The sequence below is a fragment of the Elgaria multicarinata genome, chromosome 4, assembly GCF_023053635.1.
Source record: "Elgaria multicarinata webbii isolate HBS135686 ecotype San Diego chromosome 4, rElgMul1.1.pri, whole genome shotgun sequence".
NCBI lineage: Eukaryota > Metazoa > Chordata > Lepidosauria > Squamata > Anguidae > Elgaria > Elgaria multicarinata.
In genome coordinates, this window is record NC_086174.1 from 78,532,955 (window position 1) to 78,556,127 (window position 23,173).

At 39.2% G+C, this 23,173-nt stretch overlaps 2 protein-coding genes across 5 annotated transcripts in view; one reads left to right on the forward strand and one right to left on the reverse strand.

The window, feature by feature from the left end:
• The window catches only part of REPS1 (RALBP1 associated Eps domain containing 1), a 50,798-nt gene extending 33,174 nt beyond the window's left edge, over positions 1-17,624 (forward strand). For 3 of the 4 annotated variants that reach the window (XM_063124600.1, XM_063124602.1, XM_063124603.1), the window contains 9 exons: positions 2,352-2,453; positions 3,489-3,558; positions 5,494-5,612; positions 7,659-7,723; positions 9,418-9,600; positions 10,975-11,070; positions 14,549-14,697; positions 15,810-15,915; positions 16,331-17,624. In XM_063124600.1, the coding sequence (XP_062980670.1) occupies positions 2,352-2,453; positions 3,489-3,558; positions 5,494-5,612; positions 7,659-7,723; positions 9,418-9,600; positions 10,975-11,070; positions 14,549-14,697; positions 15,810-15,915; positions 16,331-16,399 (959 nt within the window). In that variant the 3' untranslated portion in view covers positions 16,400-17,624. The remainder of the gene's footprint in view (positions 1-2,351; positions 2,454-3,488; positions 3,559-5,493; positions 5,613-7,658; positions 7,724-9,417; positions 9,601-10,974; positions 11,071-14,548; positions 14,698-15,809; positions 15,916-16,330) is intronic. The other variant, XM_063124604.1, reaches the window with a different exon arrangement.
• A 992-nt stretch (positions 17,625-18,616) lies between these two features.
• ECT2L (epithelial cell transforming 2 like) overlaps positions 18,617-23,173 on the reverse strand; it is a 35,982-nt gene continuing 31,425 nt past the window's right edge. The window contains exons 18-21 of the mRNA XM_063124609.1: positions 22,321-22,386; positions 20,877-20,965; positions 20,119-20,291; positions 18,617-18,877 (exon numbers count right to left, since the gene is read on the reverse strand). Coding sequence (XP_062980679.1) covers positions 18,738-18,877; positions 20,119-20,291; positions 20,877-20,965; positions 22,321-22,386 — 468 coding nt within the window. The 3' untranslated portion in view covers positions 18,617-18,737. The remainder of the gene's footprint in view (positions 18,878-20,118; positions 20,292-20,876; positions 20,966-22,320; positions 22,387-23,173) is intronic.

Genomic DNA, 23,173 nt, shown 5'->3' on the forward strand with positions numbered 1-23,173 from the left:
GATTTAGCTAGCTCTGATGCAGAACAGGGTCCCCTGTTACATTCTCCAAGTTGTGCAGCTCTCTTGCTTTGGGAGGCCTATTTAACAGATTTTCAGTCTTGTAAACCCTTCAAGCTGTTTAGTGGAACAAATTATAGGTTGTTTCATTTTGCTAATTTTATTTTTTTTATTAAACTTAAATACAGACGTTATTTGCATTTGAAAGGAAACATACAAAGAACAACCACAAACATACACAATCTTATCTGCAGTCATTCTTTGATTTAATACATTTCTATGCTGCCCAGTGGCTGAAGCTGTCAGGGCAGTTCACAAAATAGAGCTTAAAACCATAAAACATAGAACATAATAAAACATAACACAAAGCTTAAAAATGCTAAAACCACAAAACAATAAAACCAACAGCAGTGCAAAATTCTAAAAACACAAACAGCGTTTTTAAAAACCAAAGTATGAAAAAGCCTGGGAGAGAGAAAAAAAAGGTCTTTACCTGGTGCCAAAAAGATCACAAAGTAGGTACCAGGCGAGCCTTTCTGGGGAGAGCATTCCTTAACTTGAGTGCCATCACTGAAAAGGCCTTCTCCTTTATTATCCATTCACCTCTCCTTTGGCAGTGGCACCCAAAGGAGAGAGTCTGAAGATAGTCTGGGCAGATATAAATGGGAGGAGACAATTCTTCAGGTAACCTATCCCCAAACCATTTAGGGCTTTAAAAATCGATACCAGCAGTTTGAGTAAGGACCAGAAATGAACTGGAAGCTAGTGTAATTAACAAAACACTGGTGTTTTGTCAACCAGTCTGTGTTAACAATCTCACTGACCTATTTTATACCACCTGAAGTTTTTGGACTGTTCTCAAAGGCAGCCTCACATATAACACATTGCAGTAATCCAAATGAGAGATTACCAGGTTAGCTAAATTAGCTTTCTGTGTCCCAGATAGGGTCATAGTTTGTGAATTATCTTAAAATGAAAAAAATTGCTCCATATCACTGAAGCCATCAGTGACCATGCCCACTCCAAGGGTACTCCAATCTATGAACCTGGGATGCAATCCAATTGTGTATCTGTCGGTGGAGTGGATTCTCCTTGCAGCTCCTGCACCCTGTTGACTGTGATGAGATGGTTGTGGAACTCGCTGGAGCAGTTTTTGCAGGTCCAGGGATGCTGGAGGAAGGAGGAAAGGATGAGAAAGGTTTCTTGAGCAAGCAGAATTCCATTTGTGCAAAGTTAGATACAGCCCCTTGACTCTTTAGGGGGGAGTGCAACTCCTTCCAAAAGAGATTGATTGGCCCTCATCATCCATTACCTTGCCAAGGCAGCAATTCAAAACACCCTCAGTTCACCTGGATTTGATAAAATGGAGAGAGAGATCGGTGTCATCCAAATACTGGTGACTCATCAGTCTAGCGGTTTCACATAGATGTTGAGCACAGCACAGAGGACAAAATTTCTTCTTCATGGCCACATAACAGGAGAACAGGTGATGGAGGAGCTACTGAACTTGAGTCTCATCCAAATAACAATATTGTTTAATGTTAAGTCTGAATAAGGCCACTGTTTCTGGGCTTAATGTACCTTGCAGGTTTGTTGAGAGGCTAAAACTGAGGGGGAGGGGGTTAGAGAGATAACAGAACAAAAAGTAATATGAGTTCAAGAACGTGTAATTTTCATAATGTCATATTGTGTATAGTGAACTAAAAATACCTGCATTGGCAAGGAGATTTTAATAAAAAATATGGAAGTGTGACTTTTCATGGCATTTTCCTATTACTTACAATACCTTTTCTATAGTACTGGCTTTAATACTTCTAAAAATGTAGACTTGAACTCAAACTTTCCTTCCATGAATGAAATTGAGTTCATGGAATGGGGCTTTCCTTCCTTCCCTCTGCAGCCCCAGCGCCTGCTGAGAATTTGCTCTTCCTAAAGTAACTGAAAACAAGTTAAAATACTCATTTCCATAACGGAATAGATTAGCATACTTAGCTGAAGGGAGCTCTGATGACCTATCCCATTCTAGAACCGAGCTTTTCTACTCATTTCCAGGGTTGCTGTAGGAAGTACTAGCTTCCTGTTGTGCTAGTAGTGAGTACTGCTGGTGCAGCGAAAGGGAAGAGATGCAGTGGAAAAGAGGCAGAGCGGCAGCATTGGCAGGCTGCAGATGGAGTGGGGGAGTTTGCATAAATAACGCACACAAACAGAAGGTTAACTTCGGACCCAAGCTACAGAGTTTAGAAATACATGGTTTCTCATACAATAATGCCAGACTATGAGTATTAACTGAAACTTCCCATCCCAAGAGACATAGATAAACCTATTGCTACTCATTATTCTTATTTTCTTTTTAGATCACACGAATCCTACAAGTCCTTTACTTGTGAAGTCCCCTGATCTTGCAGAAGAAAGTAAAATGAGTTCATCTGTAAAATTTGTAGGGGGAAATTCAGTTGGCAAGTATCCGTATTTACTTTCCCACTAAGATGGTAACTCTTCCATTCAATGAACTGCAAGTCAATACTAACTTGGCTATCCTACTATATTATTATATTACTATTTTTACCTAAAGTGTACTTTTCCTAAGATCTTGTACTCCAGGCTATTTTCCAGTAAACTATGCTCAGTGTGGAGTTCACTTACCCTTAGCAAATTTTAACCATCCTCCTGCCCTCTTGGGCCTCTTTATTCATACCCTAAGAAATATAAGTGATGTGATTCCTCAGTGGCAACTCTGCCCAGCTTTCACTTCAGCATAGAAGTACCAGGGTTGACACTTATTGCAACGTTCCCTTTTTCTTTCTTTTTTTTCAACCCCCCCTCCATTTACAGAGATTGGGCAGCCAGCCAGAGGCATTTTGGGGATAATGGCAGGCAAGCATAGCTAGAGTTTCACTGTGTGCCCTGCCATCTAATCTCTTTAAAAAGATTTTTAAGGAATAAAAAGGGCCCTCATTTCCTAGCGCTGTTGAATAGTTGGGCAAGAAAAGCAAACGGCCAAGGCAGTGTGACGAAAGAGGTGGACTGTCCAGGATGGTAGAGCAATGGAGAAAAAACTATCAGTCTGGGCAGCAAGAAGGTCAAACCAGCAAGGGCCCCTGCATGCCTTGCCCCTTGGGAATATGCTAAATAGACGGTTTGGAGTCACAAGGCTTGGAAGCCTTTGTATGTATCCCCAACAAGCATGGGAGCAACCATGCCACCTAAGTACATGTGAAAAGGGTCTTATAATCTGGATGGTGGAATCTAGTGCACATCTGTAGGTAAACTAGACATTCTAAGCTACAGTAGTGATTGTAAAAATACAAAACCAGTGTTGGTAGGTATTCTTGATCAATCCAGAGAAAAGGTTATAATGTTGTATATTTGTGGGTGGGTGGGGGAATGGATTCATTGTAGGAAAATGCTTGCATGGAAACTTGTTTTGCTGACCAATCAGGACATGACTAATCAACAAGCAGTGTGAGATTTTATTTTTCTTATGCCAGCAGATGGTTACAGCAGCTCAGATTCCTTTACTTCAGATCCAGAACATATTGGAAGCACTGTAACTAGACAACGGTAATTAGTTGCTTAAATATTATGGATGTTGAAGTAATATACCCTTTCCTCAACCACACTCTGCAACCTGTCCCTGAAAGTACACATTAGTCTGAACACTCTCTCATTCTGTAATGGTAATTCAAGAGAATTCATAGTTCTTGGTCTTCAACTGGTTGGTCAAAGCAAATGGTATCAACTCTACTTTTTGTTTGTATGATACTGACACAAGAGATGATGCATCCCTTCCTAAGTACATATTTTCTGGTATAGCAGTTCATAGGATTGAACTATTAGTATAGCAAGCATTAGAAGTTAAAATACTTGCAGAAAGATAGTTTAAGTAATTAGGTCACTGAGTTCCAGAAGAAGCTGAGTTGAATAAAGGGAGTACAGAGTTATGCTTCAGTGATGTTGTCATTCAGCCTGTTGTGTTTCAGTGATAATGTTATTTAGACTATTAACCAGTTTTGGTACTCGAAAATCTCAACTCTTGGCTATTTCTACTACATTTGTCTTGTTTTAAGAGTAATATTCTCGCAGTATTTAAATACTCATGCAAGTTGGGTTCAGTTACCACTGAACTCCATGTTACCTATTTATTTAAAGAACATTTACCTTGCTTTTCAACCAAAAAGTCTCCAAGAGTGGTTTGCATGGGATGAGTACCAAAAAAGACAGTCCCTGCCCTCAAGACACAACCCAAAAGGAAAAGGGGATGGCTAGGAAAGATGAAAAAATAAACATAGGCGTCTGTTCTTAAACTTGCAATGTTTTTGTAATCAGCTTCAATTGAAACGGTTGAAGGAGAGAGGAAACCTGCTTTAACAGGTCTTTCAGCAGAGCTGATAGAGCCCTGCAGTCCCATACTTACCTCTGCTACAGTCTGATAGAATTGAATGGCTGCTGCTAGATGACAGTTGAGGGATGAGTTCAATGCAGCTGGTTTCCAAGCAAAGCTAATGGCTTTGTAGCCTTTATTACAGCCCTGAATGCAGTCTTTAATACAGCTATACCCAGCCTAGTGACCTCCATATGTCTTGGACTAAAACTTCCATCATACCCATTGAAGACTAGTTGAAAAGGCTGCTTTAATTTGGAGTATGCCATGAACCTGTTTTTTTTTCTTACTTAAAAGTAAATGGGCACCAAATCTAGATTGGGACCCTATCATGGGGGCAAAGCGTTAAGGCCCTTACTTCTATGGAAGGGACCCAATCTGAATCGAATCCTTTATGAATGGAGACTTTCTTCCTATGCAAATTGAAGAGGTGGGGGTATCTGGATTGGGACCACAGAGGATGAGGCAAAAGATTAAGGCCTCCCTACCCCTATGCTAGAGTCCCAGTCAGGACTGGATCATCCATGCTTACTTCTGAATGAGGAAAAAGTACAGATTTGGCATATAGCTATGTATTAATGTGTAATTAGTGACAATGAGCAACATACAGCCCTCAGGTCAGATCTGCGATCCATTAGAGTAGTGTGTATGTGTGTATGTGTGTGTGTGTGTGTGTGTTTATATGCGTGTATTTAGTAAATGTCTCGTCTCCAGTGTTTTGATGCAAAGTTGTAAATTGCAATGGCAGCATATTTCAAAGGGCCAGAATCAGAAGGAAGATTGAATGATCCCAAAATTATTTTCCAATATCACCAAGAATATACTTGGGATATTCTTTTTATGCTAGTTAGTGAAAAAGGCATTGCTGTAGTTCACAGTGTGGTAGAAATTGTTCTCTGAAAACAAAATAATACTATTACGTTAGTGTAATAGATCCATTGAAAATAGGCCCTGGATGTTGAACAATATGAATATTCCAGATCTAGTTGATTTGATCTAGAGTGCATGTTATAGTATGGATGGTAGTTCACAAATCAACATAATGTTTTTCAGTTGTCTTAGAATTTGTGAGCTACAGTTTGCAATAGAATTTCTGTAGTTCCATTGTTTTTCAGATCACATTCAGGGACATCTCCAGATAATGCTGCTCCTCCCCCACCACCACCAAGGCCTCATCCCTCGCACTCAAGATCATCATCTTTAGACATGAACAGGACCTTCACAATTACTCCAGGTAGATGTCGTTCAGATTCTTAAGTTAAAATTTAAAGAGTCATTGTAGTGTATTTTTTCTTATAGAAAAATGCATAGAAACACATACATTGGTCTGACGCACTGTATTTTTTTTCTAATGTATCCAGAACTGTGTCCATAGACTAACTTTCAGAACACTTTATGAATCTTGTGAAGTAGATGGCCTGTGGTCTCTTTTCTAGAACATGTTAGAAAAGTACTTCAGTTTTCTTGAAGTATAAACTTCATAGTAAACTTAGGGAAAATATTTCCTAAATTCATAAATTCTGGACTTTTCTGTTCAGAAGAGGTTGTATATGTGAGGTACTTTATCATGAATAAAGTTCCTAAAGGAGTTTTTTAATTTCATATCAGTCCTAATTATGTTCACTCAGAAGTAAGTTCCATTTTTATAGTGATATTTACTCCTTAGTAAATATGCTTAGGATTGCAGCTAGGGGTGTGCACGGACCCCCCCCCCCTCGGCTTCACTTTCAGATCCGCCATTTTCGGATCGGGCCACTCCGCCCCGCCCCCACTCCACCTGTGCCCACTCCGCTCCGCTCGGAGCTCCGGATCCGGATCGGAGCTCCGTTCCCCCCCCCATAGGGGGGGTTACCGGGCCCTGCCGCCATCGCCACCCATGCGGCGATGGCGGCAGAGCCCGGTAAGGGACCAAGGGAGAGGGGGACCTTACCTGCCTCCGTCCGTGGTCCGTCGCCGTCTTCAATTGAGCCCGCGGTTCCACCAGGAAGTCTGGGCCGCAAGCGGAACCACGGGCTCAATTGAAGACACTGACGGACCGCAGACGGAGGCAGGTAAGGGAGAGGAGGACGGGGGGGGGATTACCGGGCCCTGCCACCGTCGCCGCATGGGCGACAGCGGCAGGGCCCGGTAAACCCCACTTACCTTTCCAGCGGAGCTCCGGATCGAGGCGAAGGATCCGCCTTCACCTCGATCCTCTTCGCCTCCGCCTTAAGGGCAGGCGAAGCCCCCCGCTCCGCTCCTGCTTCTACGGTCCGATTAGAAGCGGAGCACATCCCTAATTGCAGCCTTAGGTACTTAAATCTTAAAATTGTCTATCCTCTAAAAGAATCTGCTGGGTAGCGTGTCTTGTAACACTGGGTAGCATGTCTTGTAAGCATTATATCTATAGTAGTCGTTAGACCTTATGATAGCTCTTTTGAAAACTTTTTAAAAGCACAGAAACATTACCAAACATTTCTAAGTAAAATATTGCGTATACAGATTGGTCGGAGAGTATTAAAATATTTACCTACTGTGCGCTTTCTTACTGAAGATTTTTCATAGTGCTTAAGGCAATGTGATTGGAAATGCATCTATGACTGTTTTATAAAGAAAGAAAGGTGCTGATTTGTAATGTTGAGGCAGTTTGAAGGAAGGCTCGGTGTTTGATCTTGTACATAACCTGGGCCGGGTGCGGGGACAGGACTAGATTTTGTATTCTCAAATATAGTAACATATCTTGTACAAGAGATAATCTGCAGTTTGTGGTAGTGTACCTTATTTTCTCCTGCTATCCAGTTGAGGCACCTTGCCAATACAATCCACTGCATGTTTATTCATAAGTATGTCTCATTGAGTTACGTGGGGTTTACTCCCTAAGAACAATACATAGGATTGCAGCCTGTGCGGTCTAGATTACATAAACTAATCTGTCGGAGTTAAATGAGAATCTTGCCTTGGGGCCCAGGCTTTCAGATCTGCTGAGCCATGTGTCCCCTTAAACCTGGGGTAAGCATTATGGTGCCTTAGATAACAGTGTGCTCTTGGCCAACTTTCTTGATGCCCAGCTTTGTCTTTTGGGCAGGGTACTTGACCTTTGTGCCTAGCCATGCCTCCCATGGCCACCATTTTGTGGTAGTGCCCAGGAAAGTTTCTCAAATTGTCACATCTTGCCTACTCCTGCCTTAAACCATATAACTGACTGACTGAAAGTAGAACTGCAAATACTTCTGAAGCATAATTGTGACATTTGAAAATCTAAAAGTCATATTGGCTCTTTTCTAAATCCATTGCCTTTTAGGTCAACAGCAGACTGGAGTGATTGCCTATCCCCCTGCAGTGCCTCCAAGACCTCAGCCTTCACAGGTATACTTTGATTTCTTTTAAACGTAGAAGTTAATAGCAACTTTCATGGCATTCTTGTCACTATTGTACTAGCGTTTTCACTGAACTCTAAAATGCAGTTGTACTCTATAAAATGCAATAAGCTGGTCCTTAATTTCTTTGAAACGGCTTGAGTTTGCATTTGAAACATCTTATCAAATCTGAATTGTAAGAAATGTCATGAATGTTTGGAATGCAGCAACAAGGAGGCTACTCTAAATGAATATGACAATGTCTACTACAACACCACAAATGGCTGAAAACAATTTGTGTATCTTTGGCCCTGCTGTATATGAACAACTTGTGTGTGGACCATTGCTTAATAGCAGTTCAAGTGAACTACCCTGCCATTTGCTATTTATCACCATCTGCAATAAACTTAATATATCAAACATGTGTGTATCCTATCTTATCCTCACAAGTCTGAAAGGTAGGTTACTTTGTTAAAGGATGAGTGAGCCAAGATTCTCAGGGAGCTTTATGGCTGAGCAAGCAAAATATGAACCCTGTTCTTCACATTCCACATCAAAAAACATTCCAATTCATGGATCCAATCAAACGTTTTATCCATGGCACTATATTGACTACTGGAGTGAATCTGACTGAAAAAGTGTGATATAATGTAAATTGGAAAACATGCAGTAAATAACCCACGAGGACCTGCAATGCGCACGGGCACCACATTGAATATGCAATCCCCACTCAGGGGGTATTGTGTCATGCAGACCCAGCAAGTGTGGGTTATGAGAAGATTAAACCAAACAGACCATGGGTTATGTGGGAATTGGTTAACCCTTGCATAACCCATGCTTACCTGGTTCACACAACATCCCCTGAGTGGGGGTTGCATATTCAAAACAGCGGTTACATGTACCAGAGCCTTCCTGTGAGTTAAATAGCCCACAGTGGCTGTCGGGTCATGCAAACCCCCCAGTATATTTCACATGGAACTATTTGGAGAAACTATAGTAGGACAGGTTGTTTTTGGCCCTTCTGTCATAGAAAGAGGAGACGGGTAGGGTGGTGGTTGTTGTTTGAGTCTTCTAATGCATACAGCAATGGTAAGAAAGAGTAGATTGAATTGAATACCTTTGAAAATGTTAATGTCTGCCAGGTATGTTAGAGCATTATAGGTCTGCACTTTTCACTCATGCCCATGCAAATGTCAAGCCCTTTGGGCAGGTAGGGATGGTTCAGTTCTCATGCAATTTCACTGCCCCAGAAAGCACATGGGGATTCCAGAGTATGCAAATTCTTGACATGGGGCTGTACTGAAACATACAATCAACCACATGTCTTGTGAGGCTGCATAGTCCATAAGCAAAGTATTGTGTGGCCTTGTTGAATGTAAGTTGGTTTTCACAGAATGGGTTTTATTCAGGCTTCTTTATATATTTAAATAGAAGAAAACCACCATGGCAAAATAAACATATGCCCCTTACAAATTGACAAATTATCAAAAATCTCTTCCTACAAATTACTTGCCCCCCCCCCCCTTTCCTAATTCCCAAAGTGCCTTAAATATTCAGGTCAGACAAGTAACATTTTTCTTTAGACACAAAAGACATGTTTTCTTGGTTAACATTCAAGTGAATTTTCTTAAGCAAGAATGAAATTAGTACATTTTGGTAAATTTTACAAAAGTACCAAATTGATCCATTGGATTTTTATTGTAGGCTGGAGGTCATGTTCATCGCCCAGCAGATGCTGAAGGTCTAATAGCTCACACCAGTACCTCGCCTCAACAAATACCAGAACAGCCAAACTTTGCAGATTTTAGCCATTTTGAAGTTTTTGCTGCGTCAGGTGTAAATGAAGAAGAGGATGAAGAAATTGAGAAACATCCAGAAGTTTTGCAGGTTAGCATAAGAATTATATTGTCCTAGTATATTATATAAAAGTAGCTCTTAACTGTTATGCTGCTTATGTTAACATGATGGTGTTTAATCCAATGATCAAAGGAACAATGGAACCCTAATTATGGAGTACTAGAGGTTAGAGTAACAAATATAAGCTGGGAACCAAAGTGCTATTTTGGGCCCAAGCTCTTAGGCATGTCCACTGAAATATTGGACTTCTTTTAACTGTCAATCTATATGTCATATCACAAACTGCTCTTAAAGGTCTCCTTAGTTTAAAAAGCAAGATGATGGAGTGGTGAAGTGGTCTCTGCCTGCTTTGCTTCCCCATCATCTTCCCTGTGCAGGAAAGTCAATGGAGGGGTGAAGCATCTGAGCTCTCCTGCCCCCTCTCCAGTCTGACTGGATGAGGCCCAAGACCCTGCAGGGCAGATTGGACAAACTGGTCAGCTTGGTGGGCCACATTTGGCCTGGATGTTGCCTGTCCCTACATTAAAACATAACCAGACAGTAGAGGAGACTCAAGCTGTGGCAAATGGCCAAAAAGAGGCATTTTCACCACCCCTCAAAAAGCCAGAAGAGGGAGTGAACCAAATTTTGTTAGGGAAAGGGTTCCACGGCCCCTGCCAGTGGTACCTCTAACAGCAAGAAGATGTGGAGCAAGGGCTCAGATAGCAAATGCAGTTGAAGAACACTTTCATGTGAGAAGAGGCAGTCCTTCAGCTATCCTGGGCCAAAGTAATCAATAGCACTTTGAATTGAGACCAGAAATGAAGTGGAAGCCAGCAGAGATGAAATAAAACTGGAATAATATGCTCCAAGCAGTGGACCCCAGACACAATTCTGGCTGATACATTTTATAAACAGGCTTAGTTTCCAAATGCTGTTCAAGGGCATCCATACCTAGATTGCATTACAACAATTCCCTTTCAAGGCAGGTTTGTCTAAAGCCAACCGTTCGGTTTCAAGCAAAGATATTTTTACTCTCCTGGGCTTTTTACTGTATTTTTTATTTTATTTTAATAAGTTTTTTGGGGGGCAGTGTAAACAGCTGTGAAAGCTCTGCTAAAGGGAGTCTGTACATTTGTTGAAGGCATGTGTGACAATAGCCAGATTTGCATTATCTGGAAAAGGGTGCAGCTGGTGCACTAACTGAAGCAGTATAAAGCCTCATACAATAGTGCCTCTGCTCATTGGACTCATTGTGTTTTGGCTGTTGTATGTCTGGCTTCAAGTAGTTAAATGCAAATGTGTGTGCATTTGATATTAGTTGAATTTAAATGTCTGGTCTCATATGGTTTCGTGAACCTGAAGAGCATTTGAATTATTGCCTGCTTGCCATGGTGCATTTCTGAGTTCTTTTTCTCTCTCTAGGTAGAAAAACCTTCTGATTCTGCAGGACCTCTTAGAGTTGCCAAATCAGATGGAAGAATTGAGGACAAAGCACCTTCTAGTACTCCTGCAAATGCAGTATGTAAAATGTGCAACTATATACATACCTTCAAAGTGAAGATGCTTTTTAAAAGAATATTTGTAATTATAAGAAAACCAAAGGGGAAAACAACAACAAAAAGAACATAACGAAACAGAGATAAAAGATCCCACACTTCTGTTTCAAATATATACATTAATATAAGCAGCCCATATATCTAATTAAGCATCCAGCCAAAATTGACAAATGTGGAATGTTCAGATGCAGCAAGAGCAGTAAGATCTTCAGACCATTGAATAATAAGCGGTGGGTGTTTATCCTTCAAGGCTTAACGTGAAGATACTTTATAAAATATATTGATAGTACAGAAAGCAGTACAAGTATCACTGTGAATGTTCATATTATTCTTGAATAGAATATATTCTGTAAATAGATGTCTTTGAAATAGGGATGCCAGAGATATCTGCAATTCAAATTCAAATGCGTTCAGCTCTCTGTGAATTGGACCTGCAGATTCCACAATGGGCAAGCTTTTTCCAAGTCATGTGAATTTCGTAGACTAATGGATCAGTTTTTCACTTTTGGGGAGGGGGATTTGAATAAATTCACATTAGTGCATTAGCATAAGTGTGTGAATTAGCACTAATGCAGATTGGGGCATTTGCGTAGCTATGCATTATCGCAAGTAGAACAAAATTCTAGTTTTAAAAAATCCAGTTGTTTCAATGACCAGATGATGAAACAAAAGACACCTAACAATCTGCAAAACACAGACAGAATGGATTTAATATTCTATACATCCTTCAGAGACATGCTCAGTGCAATGTATATTGCTTAGGTGGGCAATTGACAGTGAGTGTGAGGAAATTTCCCAAATTGTATAGTAAATCAACCATCAGCATGTTTCCTGAAATATCCACTTGTGAAAATTGGCTTTGAAATGGGTCTAGCAGGTTTTCTCTCTTTTATCTTATAAGCAGCTGGTTTTCAAAGAAGCATATGCACAGCTTGCTGTAGTGACAAGTTAAAAAATGCTATAATGTTCCTATGGATTACCAGGGCAAGGACATTAAAAATTCACACTCAACCTCTGAAAACAATATATTGTTGTCACCACTTTCAATTTTGAGATTTCAGTAGCTTTTAGCAATGCTTTTTCAAGTCTGTCTTCTAGACATAAGGGCTAGATTTTTAAATATTTCTATGGAAGTTGAATTCTGAACCTATTATCATATTCTGTAGTTATTCTGTGTTTTCATGGAATCAAGGCATGCACATATCCATGGTATTAAGTGACTTCTGGATTTGCAAAGTCAAGTATAAATATCGGGGCATGGTCTCAGTCCATGATCCATGAGCAGTGGGTTAGACTCAATGGCCTTATAGGCCCCTTCCAACTCGACTATTCTAGGATTTTGTGATCCTTTAGGTATTAACTAATTCTAGAGTTGTATATAATCTTTAAGACTAGTGGTTCCTCCTATCAAGGTTCACAGTGGTTGTAAAGTAATTGCCTAATATTGCCTGACTTGCTGATCGTGTTAGGGTTGTTTTTAATTTGTTGTAAGCTGTCTTGAGTATGGAATTATCAAACAAAGTTAGGATGTAAATATACCATTTAAAAATTAGTAGTGCTCTAGGTAAAACTGACTTCTATTTGGCTGAAAAGAATGAATATGTATGTGTGAACTTGCTTTATGTTTCCCAATATTACACCAACTTTAAAATGACTCTACTGGCTGCCAGTTAGTTTCCGGACGAAGTATAAAGTGTTGACTATTACCTTTAAAACCCTACATGGTTTGGGTCCAGGTTACCTGCAAGATCGCCTTCCCCATACAATCCGCCCTGAACTCTCAGGTGTCCTTGGAAGAATTTACTCCAGTCAGTCAAAACTAGGCTGACAACTGTTACACAGAGGACCTTCTCTTCTGCAGCTCCCAGACTGTGGAATGACCTGCTGGGAGAGATTTGTCAACTAGTCTTTCTGAGTTTAAGAAAGCCATAAAGACTGATCTCTTCCAGCAAGCCTTCCCAGATGAATTTTAAGATGTCCGATTGTTATTTTGTATCAGTTTTATGCATTTTATGGGTTTTTTTGTATTTAATGTTGTACCCTGTCTCAATCCATAGGGAGAGGCCAGTAATTAATAATAATAATAATAATAATAATAATAATAATAATAATAATATTGTGCTGAATTGCAGCGCAAGTTCATTAAATAGATTAACCATCTATGGGTGAATTACACAGAGTTGTGGAACTTCCTTTGGACCTTGACCTTCACCTTTTACCAACATTATAGCTTTAGAGCTACAGCTCATTATAGCCCTAAATTATAGACTCAAATTGAATTTATGAATAATAATCATAATAATGTAGGCTCTTAAGTCTTTTCAGTTCAGTCTCCACCTTATCCTTGCCACCATTCAGTTTCCTTTCCTTTCTAAGAGCACCTTTCGGGGGAATGCAGCTGGATTCGTTTACTTGCTTGCAAACACAGGGAATGAATTGGCAGAAGAGCTTTAGAATCTCTGTGTATCGGTGTCCTTTAAGATTCATATCCTGACCCTGTTGTAAGATGTTGATTATCAACATTGCCACAACTGGAAGTTGTTTCTCACAGAAACCATCAAGACAGACTTGCTTAATTTCCTACTTGTGTCCATCCTATTTCGTTATCACAAAGCCAAGTAAGCTGCAAAGGACAGAAGCAAGATAAGTAGCCAAGTCAGTGTTGACATTCTTTTTGAGTTTTTTATGCTTCTAATAAAACCTTAGTGGCACACTGTGAAGAACTGCATCCATTTTATTAGTAAAGCGTACTTCAGTAGCATTGTCCACATAGTGGTCATTAATGTTGATTTTTTTCTGCAGATCCAGAAGAGACACCGAAGCACGGTTATTTCTTTGGGGTGGGCTTATGTATTTTTAGTTCTCTAACATCTACATGAAGTCTTGCTTAACACACTGGATTTATAGGAGAGGGTCTTTTCAGTGGTGGCACCAGTTGCAGAAACCCCTCCCCAGAGAAGCACACCTGGTACTTATGTTGTGGTCTTTTCGGTGCCAGGTGTGTCTCTCTGCTTTCTGCAGTTAGGGTACTACTATTGTAAAGGTAAAGACCTTCATGTTCTCCCAGTTATTTTGGTTTTTAGTTTTTGTTTTAAATCTATGACTGCATTTTTAAACCTTTACACTGCTGTCAGTTCTTACTTGGGTGTTACACTGTAGTTTTAAATTTTTAAAATATTTATATTCTGTTTTATTGTGCTTTTATTGTATTTTATGATATAAATTGTTGTGAATTGCCTAGAGACCTTCATTATTGGGCAGTATAGAAATGTAATGTATCAATAATGATTAGCATGAGTCAAGTTCATATTAGTGTTCATAGATTAGTAAAAGCAATCATTAGTTTTATTAACTAATTAGTAAATATTTAAATTAATTATTTGTTTTGCGGACTCATGTTTATTGCAATATGTATTAATGAGCTCTGTTTACTCTGTCAGGGAAAAGGCACTACACCTTTAGCACCACCACCAAAGCCTATACGCAGAAGGCCCAAGTCAGAGGATGAACTGAGACCTGAAGCTGAGGAGCATACACAGAAAACAGGTGTCATAGCTGCTGTTCTTGCTTCACAGCCATCTATTCCTAGGTAACCCAGGATGTGTATGAGTACCTCTGATACTGCGACATTTTCATTTTAAATAGCAACAAATACAAATGGTCTATGATGCTTGAATCATTGAATTGCTAATTAAAACCAGTGTAAAGAAGCTTGAATCCCAGAACAGATACTTGTTTTGAAAACTAATACAAAGTACTTTGTATAATGTGTTACAGTCTATAGCGATAGAAGTCCTTCAGTGCACATTTATTAAAGTCACACAAAGAATCTAATTCTAATAGTAAGTGTAGTTTATTCTGTCATATTTCCCTTGCTTGTTATAAACAGGGCTGCACGTACTCGATTGGGATTTTCACTAAGCAAGAGGATTTGGCATTCTCAGAATCCTCTCAAAAGTCCAAAGGGAATTAGGCAGGCTTCCTTTGTGGCTACAAACTATGGTATTAGTGCCCTATATAGCCCCCACCCCATTTTGAAAAGGTTACAATTGCTGGGCTAGTCAGAACGTTCTTCCCTTTACTCCTTGCACTTCACAGCCCATCCAAGCTAAAAATAGCATTTTTTTCAAAATAGAATAAATTATGCAAAGTAAATAGATGTATACACACTGTGTATAATTTGAGTACTGCTTCTTGGCTTCCTTTGGATAGAGCCTTGATTGTTTGGCTTAGCAAAATGCAAACTCGGTTATAGGCTTGAATTTGTTAGCATAAACAGTCATTATTTGCAACAGTGTAAATCAGTTCAATCTAATGTTAGAGAAATGCACTTAATGTTTCTAATAAAGAGGTACTAAGACAACTGAAAAGGCCACAATCCAGGGAACTGCACAAACGTCTAGCACAGTTTTGTCTTTGTTTCAAACAGCTTTGAAAAGGTAGATTGAGTTGTACAACACAGGGCCTCTTCAAAGAAAAAAGAGACATTTCTTCTACTAGGGGCATGCAAGCTTTAGGTATAGCTCTGTAGACTGGCCAGTATCAGGTGAGGGCATAAAACCCAAGCTTTTTTAAAATTTCTATGCAACTAAATACATTAGAGGGCTAAGAAATTGAGTACTAACTAATTTCAGAACAACCTAAATGATTCAGAAACAAATATCATTATTCTGAAAGCTGTTTTATGAAATATTCCCTCAGATCAGTGGGAAAGGACAAGAAGGCTATTCAGGCATCAATTAGACGCAATAAGGAGACCAATACTGTTTTGGCCAGACTGAACAGTGAATTACAGCAGCAATTAAAGGTAAAGTCTTTAAGTTTTCCAAACTGAAAAACTCAGCTTTAATCAACATAGATTGTGCTTTTATTCTTTCACCCTTTAGAGATTTTGCTGCTTCCTTCATGCAGCATAGTCAGAGCTTTAGTGTTGGCTGCTGATACCTGCCAGGTGTCTACTATTATAGATACACACGTACCATATGGGATACTTCATCTCTTAAAATCAGCAAAAAGCACAATCAACTACATTGTATTTGATTTTGCACCAACTTACATAAAATAATTACATAGTATCTAGAAAATTACACAATATAATGCCTATAATAAGGTATTATAATAAGGATTTATTTTAATTGTTGCAACTAAAATTTATTTATTTATTTATTTATTTGAAGTATCTTTTCATTGCGGTATATAAATGGAAAATCTTTGCTTTCTAGGATGTTCTTGAAGAGAGAATTTCACTGGAAGTTCAACTGGAACAGCTTCGACCCTTCTCTCACTTATAAGCCAATTGCCGTTAACTGTGAACTAATTAACTCTGAAAGGGGAAATTGGGTAAAAGGCCTGATTAAAAACCCATATGTTCAGCTCAGTGCACTCTAACATTTTCTGTGATTGTTTTGTCCTCTGTCCACAGTTGTATTTAAGTAACTTTTATAATTTTAATACAAAGAATGGAATAAATGTTTCCTTGAATGTTCTATATATTGGCACTGCCAACCTTCCCATTTTCTTGGGAGGATACAGTTTTTAAGTTGGAGCAAGGTTTGTACAACTTCAGTGGCCTATATCCCAAACTGGAATTGATTACCTAATGGATTTTCTATATTTCATGTCAAAGATCATGGATTAAAAACTTCCCAAATATCCAAATGGATATCTACGTTGAACAAAGAAGCACATGTATTTATCATAAATGCCTTTTACACATCTTTTTTTCTGATTGTGTAAGAGAAGGTTAACCAGCTGTGGTCATCAATTATCTCCAAGCCACATCTTGCAACCTTGCAAGTCATCTGTAATTTCAAACAGCCTACCCATTTTGAGTAACCCTACTTAGTGCCACACATTCTTTCACTTCCTTGCCATACCAAATAAATTTGGTTGTCCTTTCCTGTTTATGTATTTTATACGTGACCACAGCTTGACAGTTGTTGAAAAGTTTCCATTCATGACCCTGAATTTGCAGCATACACGTAAGTGCATACCTTCTGTGAAAGGATTGGGTGTTAATCTGTTATGCACATTTCCGGAACACCACCTGTAGTTGCATGCTTTGCACATTTACCCTTAAATAACTGACACATCCACAAGACTTTACTGTAACACACTTTATGGTCAATAAATGTGTCAGTACCTCAACACTTCTTTCCCAGCCCCTCACCCCCCAAACCTATTTTTGTTCTTTAAAGGGTTGGGTTACCATTTCCCCCATGTCTCCAAGCCTTATTCTTCTGGCTTGTAGACAGGCTTCATTATTAACACAGTTTCCTGAGTGTATCCTGCTATTCAGGTTGATGTACTGTATTAGGATTTGTTGTATATTGTATAATACACACCTTTTGATCTCATATGTAAATTTGCATTAATGCTGACTAACAGCAGATATTCTATTTAATGGCTTATTCTGGCTGTGGGATCATAGATGTTAAAGTGCATGGATGTATCTCAGCAGAATCAGAACTAGCAATTGTGTGATTTTTACACCAATAAAACAGCACAATATTTTAATTTGAGTGAATCCTTTTAATGTGGCTTAATAATACACTGAATTAAGTTGTCTTTCACTAGCTTGTAAACGCAGTTCTACATTGAATATTGGATGGCAGAAAACAGTTCTATTAAGAATACTTTGGCCACCATCTTCACTCTGGCTTTCAGTGTCTAATGACAAGCTGAGAACTTCCTGCTACTCTGAAGTCCTCTGTTCAGTGCTAAGATTTGGATGCAAGCTGTACTAAAATAGACCAAGCATATTATCTCAAACTCCTGGAAAGAGGCAGAACAACATCCAAAGATACATCGACAGTATATGCCAAGCAGGAAAGAAGTTCAAAAAGCAAAGAGTATGTTAAAAAATAAAATCAATAATGTTGGTAGCTGCATGTTAACTGAAGTCTAACTACATGCTAACCATTTCTACATAGTGTATGGCAGATGAGAGAATAAGTCACAGCAAATTATTATTTACACTGAGCATTTTCGTTTTTCCAACTGCATGACAAGTATGTGTATGATAGAGATACAGTAGCTACCTATTCCTTGGTGATGGAAAACAGGTTTGTTGTGCATAACATCTAATGCAGTTTGGAAAAGGTTTGGATTCTGTAACTTCAAAGAAAACCACCCAGCCATCAGCAAGAATTAAAGAAGCTTATACAGAACCTGCAATTCCCTACAGTACCTTATGTAAAACCTGATTCCCTTAAACTTTGCTAGTGTATGGAGTCAGTATGACAGCTGTTAGGATGCAGTGTAAGGCACAAATGATGGCACTACCCTTCCTCTTCACCTCAATCTCACACTTGAACCATTGACACATTGGAGATGTTCTCCATTACTATCAGAGTGCAGGGGCCACTGCACTCTGCAGTATATGGATGTCAGTACAATCATTGAGTTTGAGATAGTTTCTCATTTTGTCACAGAATTTTTACAAAGGAAGCCTGAAAGCCTCATGTTCAAGTCCAAGATCTACATTATTGGTGGTGGGTTGGGTTTACTTTCTCGTGTCACCTATATAAAGCGAATTATGTTTATATAAGTGGTTTTCAACAAAGGATGATTGAATGATTATACTCATCAGTGCTCATGGAAGTACTGAGCAACTAATAAATATAAATCTTAAGAACAGTTCACATCCTCTTCAATACTGCAGTTAATTGCTCTTTCCAATTCAGAAAGCAATGTGATCTTGTCATCTTCCTCTGTGGAACAAATCCATTGGCACCTTGGTCCTTGTAGGAGAAAAGCATTCTTGATATCTGTAAAAAAAGAAGAAATGCTACATATATTCAAGATGATGAATTTGGATGACTTAGAAAATAAGACCAATTCTTAAATTAATATTTCTGTTCACCCAAGACAGAGATTATAGCTTAATTCACATATTTGATGGTTAAGGATTGGCATTTGCATGGATTCCATGCATTATAGGTATTCACATTTGCTAAATGATAGGGAAATAGTGATGAAAACCAGACTTAAGTGTGATAATTTGTTGCCACCTTTTTCCTGTCCTCACTATTGTTAATTCTTCACTTTTCCTCATCCCTCTTGTCCATGTAATATATATTTATACAGTTGTTTGCTTCTGTGTGATACCTAGCACATAGTAGGTGATAGGTGCAGTACCTGGCATCTGTTGCAGTAGTTATAAATCCAACTGCTGCTTGCATGTGCTACTTGGCTTTATACGAGGGTATTTTTAGTTAAGAAAATTATGGTCACGATCAACAAAACCACATTAGTAGTTCTGTGTGCCCATTAGAAATTTGGGCTTGTGTTTCTCAAAATAGCAGCTCCCCATACCACATAGTAAACTACGATTGAAACTAAGATGTTTTAAAGCAGTTTGCTGTGGCTTGAAGGCTACTGAGGTAACGAAAAAGGTTGGAAATTTCATTGGAATATGCTGTCAATGGCTGGATTGTGATACCTATATTTTTGACAGCTAGATGTAGAGCAGTGCCGGCAACATCATGCTGCCTGCCATGACTCCTGAGTGCACCTGCTATGGGCTTTTCCCCGTCTCTGTTAAAATCCAATAGGAAAAGGGCTCCACTAAGAAAAATGACTTGAGGGGGATGGAAGCCCACCCTCCACCAAAGATCTTTGAGGCAGCAGGGTCCTCTGTATGGAAGGGCTTCCCCATCCCTCTACTGTTTTTTTGGAAGGGGACCCTTTTCTCCAGCTCTCACTCCATAGTAGACTTAAATAGAATGGGGCAATATCACTTCATATATTTCAGTAGAGGTAGGGATAAAAGTTCCCTGTGAAAAAGGGGCGGGGCAGGGGGAGGGGGAGATAAGAGAGAATCCAGGGGAAAGGGTACTTCAAGAAATGAGAGAATCTCAGGAAAAGTAACAAATGTTGCCTATCCCTGATGTAGAGGGTGTGTATTTCACCTTTTTGCAATACTCTTAATTTTAATTGGATTTAAAAAAAATAATCCTGAAAGATTGTGTTCACCATTTACATCATTTTAGGGCAATGAAAAGCATACATTTGGAATCTGGAATATCTTCAACAAGGAGCCGATGAAGTGTTACCACTGACAAGTACTGGTGAGTAGTTTTTGGGATCCATTCAAAAGGTTTGTAAGCGATGCTGCGTCGTGAAATAACAAGTATATCATTGAAAAGGAAAAGGCTAAGATTGTGGATGTGTTGATAGATCCTGTAAAAATCAAAAACAAATTATCTGTCTTCCAAATTATTTTACCAGGATGGTACTTATACAAGACTCCTGAGAAACTGGCAGGGATGTTTATTAGCAATGTTGTATGCAATTTCTTTAAAAACACTGGTTTTAAGTTCAGACAGTAGCATGACTGTTTCTTAGGGGATTAATCAGTAAGCCTTACAACAGTAAGACTAGATTTGTGTTGTTACCTAGAAATAATGGTATCTGGGCTATTGATACAATTAAAGTCTATCCAGAAATAATGAAGAGACATTAACCATAAGTTGCCCCAGGCCAAAAGTTTAGACTTCCTCACTCACAAGATTGTCATTCTTGCTATTTGTTTCTGGTAGAAGAAAATTCATCTAAGTCTGCCTAAAGAAGGGGAAGTATACAATACACAAATAACCAATAAATAATTGAATGCTCTTTAGCATCTGTGAAGAATTCTTATGCAAACAATTCAACAATTAGTGTACAGACGTCAAACCCAGAAAACTTATTAGCAGCCATTCATTTTAGGCCACTCTTCATTTTGCTTACTCTATCCCTAAGTACAGTTTGTATCAATCCATTTACCTGAATGGCATACTAACTCTCTCAGAACAGCAGTTGAGTTGGGCTACATCTTGCGACATAATTAGATACCTATTGGTTTTCAGTAATGGCTGTGAATGAAACATTAGATAATTTACTATTATGCAGACCAAGTTTGATTCTTTCTGGGTAGCTTGTACTTGATTGCTAATGTATGTTAATCACAGACTTCTGAAGTGTTTAAACACTGAGATGAGGGTTATATATAAAGGATGGGGAACCTCCAGCCCACCAGTTTCTCCCCCTGCCTCCACCTGTCCAGACCAAAATCAGCAGCTTTCCTGTTTTCTATTTCTACACACACACACACACACACACACACACACACACACACACCCTCACTGCATTTGGGTTTTTAAAAGCCTCCGTTGTTGCTAATTGCATCAAGGGGAAATTTTCGGAAAGGGGTCTCTACTGGAGATGGAAGAGCTACTCCTCCCTACCCAATAGTGTGGACCCCCTAAAAAAAAATCATACCCCATCACTTTTTAAAGGTCTCCATCGGTGCCAAAGGAGGCTTTTAAAAACCCTAATTGCTACTGAGGAAGCATTTTCAGGAGCAGGGAGTGTGTGTGTATGTAAGAGAGAGAGAATGAGAGAATGGGGCATGGGCAATCGCACTGGCCACATGCTAGCAATGCAGTGGCCTCACCAACTGCTGGCCCAGCATTCTTACTCAGAGCAAATTCAACCCTAAGGCTGAAAAAAGATTCCCATCCTGGTTATGCATTTTTGACCTGTTCATAAATATTCTCTCAATACTCTTTAGGGCAACAATATCTTGCAACTGAGATTTGTTGCTTAGAACTATACAAAAAGTTTTTCTTAGAGAAACAATCATTGTTTGACTGTATTGACATGTTGCCTGTTGTAGATCAAATGAAAACGTTCTTAAGTCAGTCTTCCCAAACCAGGAACCTACCATTAACCTCGATCTGAGAGCCCCTTCTAATTTTTTACCTTACTATATAGGATTACTTGGTACACAAGCATAAATCCAGTGTTACACTATCCTGGTATTATCACTGACACATTCTACCTGCTTTTCCATTTTATCCTCTTCAACATACGTCTTGTTTGATGGCACTTTCCCAGTCATCACTTTACTCCATTCTTTTGCTTTGGTTCAATGGTTGACTTGTGTTTTGTTATAAACACCCACAGTCATATTTTCAGACTCAGGAGTTGTCTATACTACATTCTTCTAGCAGTACCTCAACTGTGGGCCTTTTAACACACATTGTTACTCGGCTATATTTTCCTGAAAACCACTTCTTTGATCATCTTCAGTAAATGTACTTGTTTTTCTTTTGTCATTTATTAATGAATATACACCTCACCCTCTGGCAAATTATTCTGCCGTTGTCACATATCCATCATGCATGTCCTCTACCGTGAACTTAACATAGATAAACAGAGTACTCACAGGACATCCTTGGATGAGTCTTTGTGTACTTAATATCTGATCATCTCTACTCACATTCAGTTTTAGCTAGAAAAATTATATAATGAAAGTAAGCCAGTGAAAGCAAGAAGGGGTCCTATTTGCAATTGCTCTTACCCAAAGACCATTCAAGTAAATTATGTAGGTATGAAAAGGTTCTGTCTGGTTGCCACCTGCCTAACCTTGGATGGAGGGGGGGTCACTTGGAGGACACTCTTGTATCTATTTATTTATTGTGTTTTTATACCGCCCAATAGCTGAAGCTCCCTGGGTGGTTCACAAAAATTAAAACCATTCAAAGTATAAAACACAGTATAAAAACATGATATAAAATACAATATAAAAGTACAACTAGGATAAAATCAGCAGCAGTGCAGAAATACAAATTTAAAATACAAATTTAAAACAGCAAAGTTAAAATTAAATGTATAGACTGTTAAAATGCTGAGAGAATAAAACGGCCTTCACCTGGCGCCTGAAAGAATATAGTGTAGCTGCCAGGCAAACCTCCTTCAGGAGCTCATTCCACAGCCAGGGTACCACAGCAGAGAAGGCCCTCCTCCTGGTAGCCACCTGCCTTACTTCCTTTCGCAGGGGCTCATGGAGAAGAACCCCTGAGGATGATCTTAGGGTCCGGGCAGGTACATATAGGAGGAGGCGTTCCTTCAGATAGCCTGGTCCAAGCCATTTAGGGCTTTAAATGTTAAAACCAGCACTTTGAATCGGGCCTGGGCCTGGACTGGCAGCTTAATGGGAAAGCTTTGATTGGATGTCTCAACATTTTCGTTCAGTGCAAGTCACCCCCATCTGAGAGGTGCTATTAGTTATGGAGGGG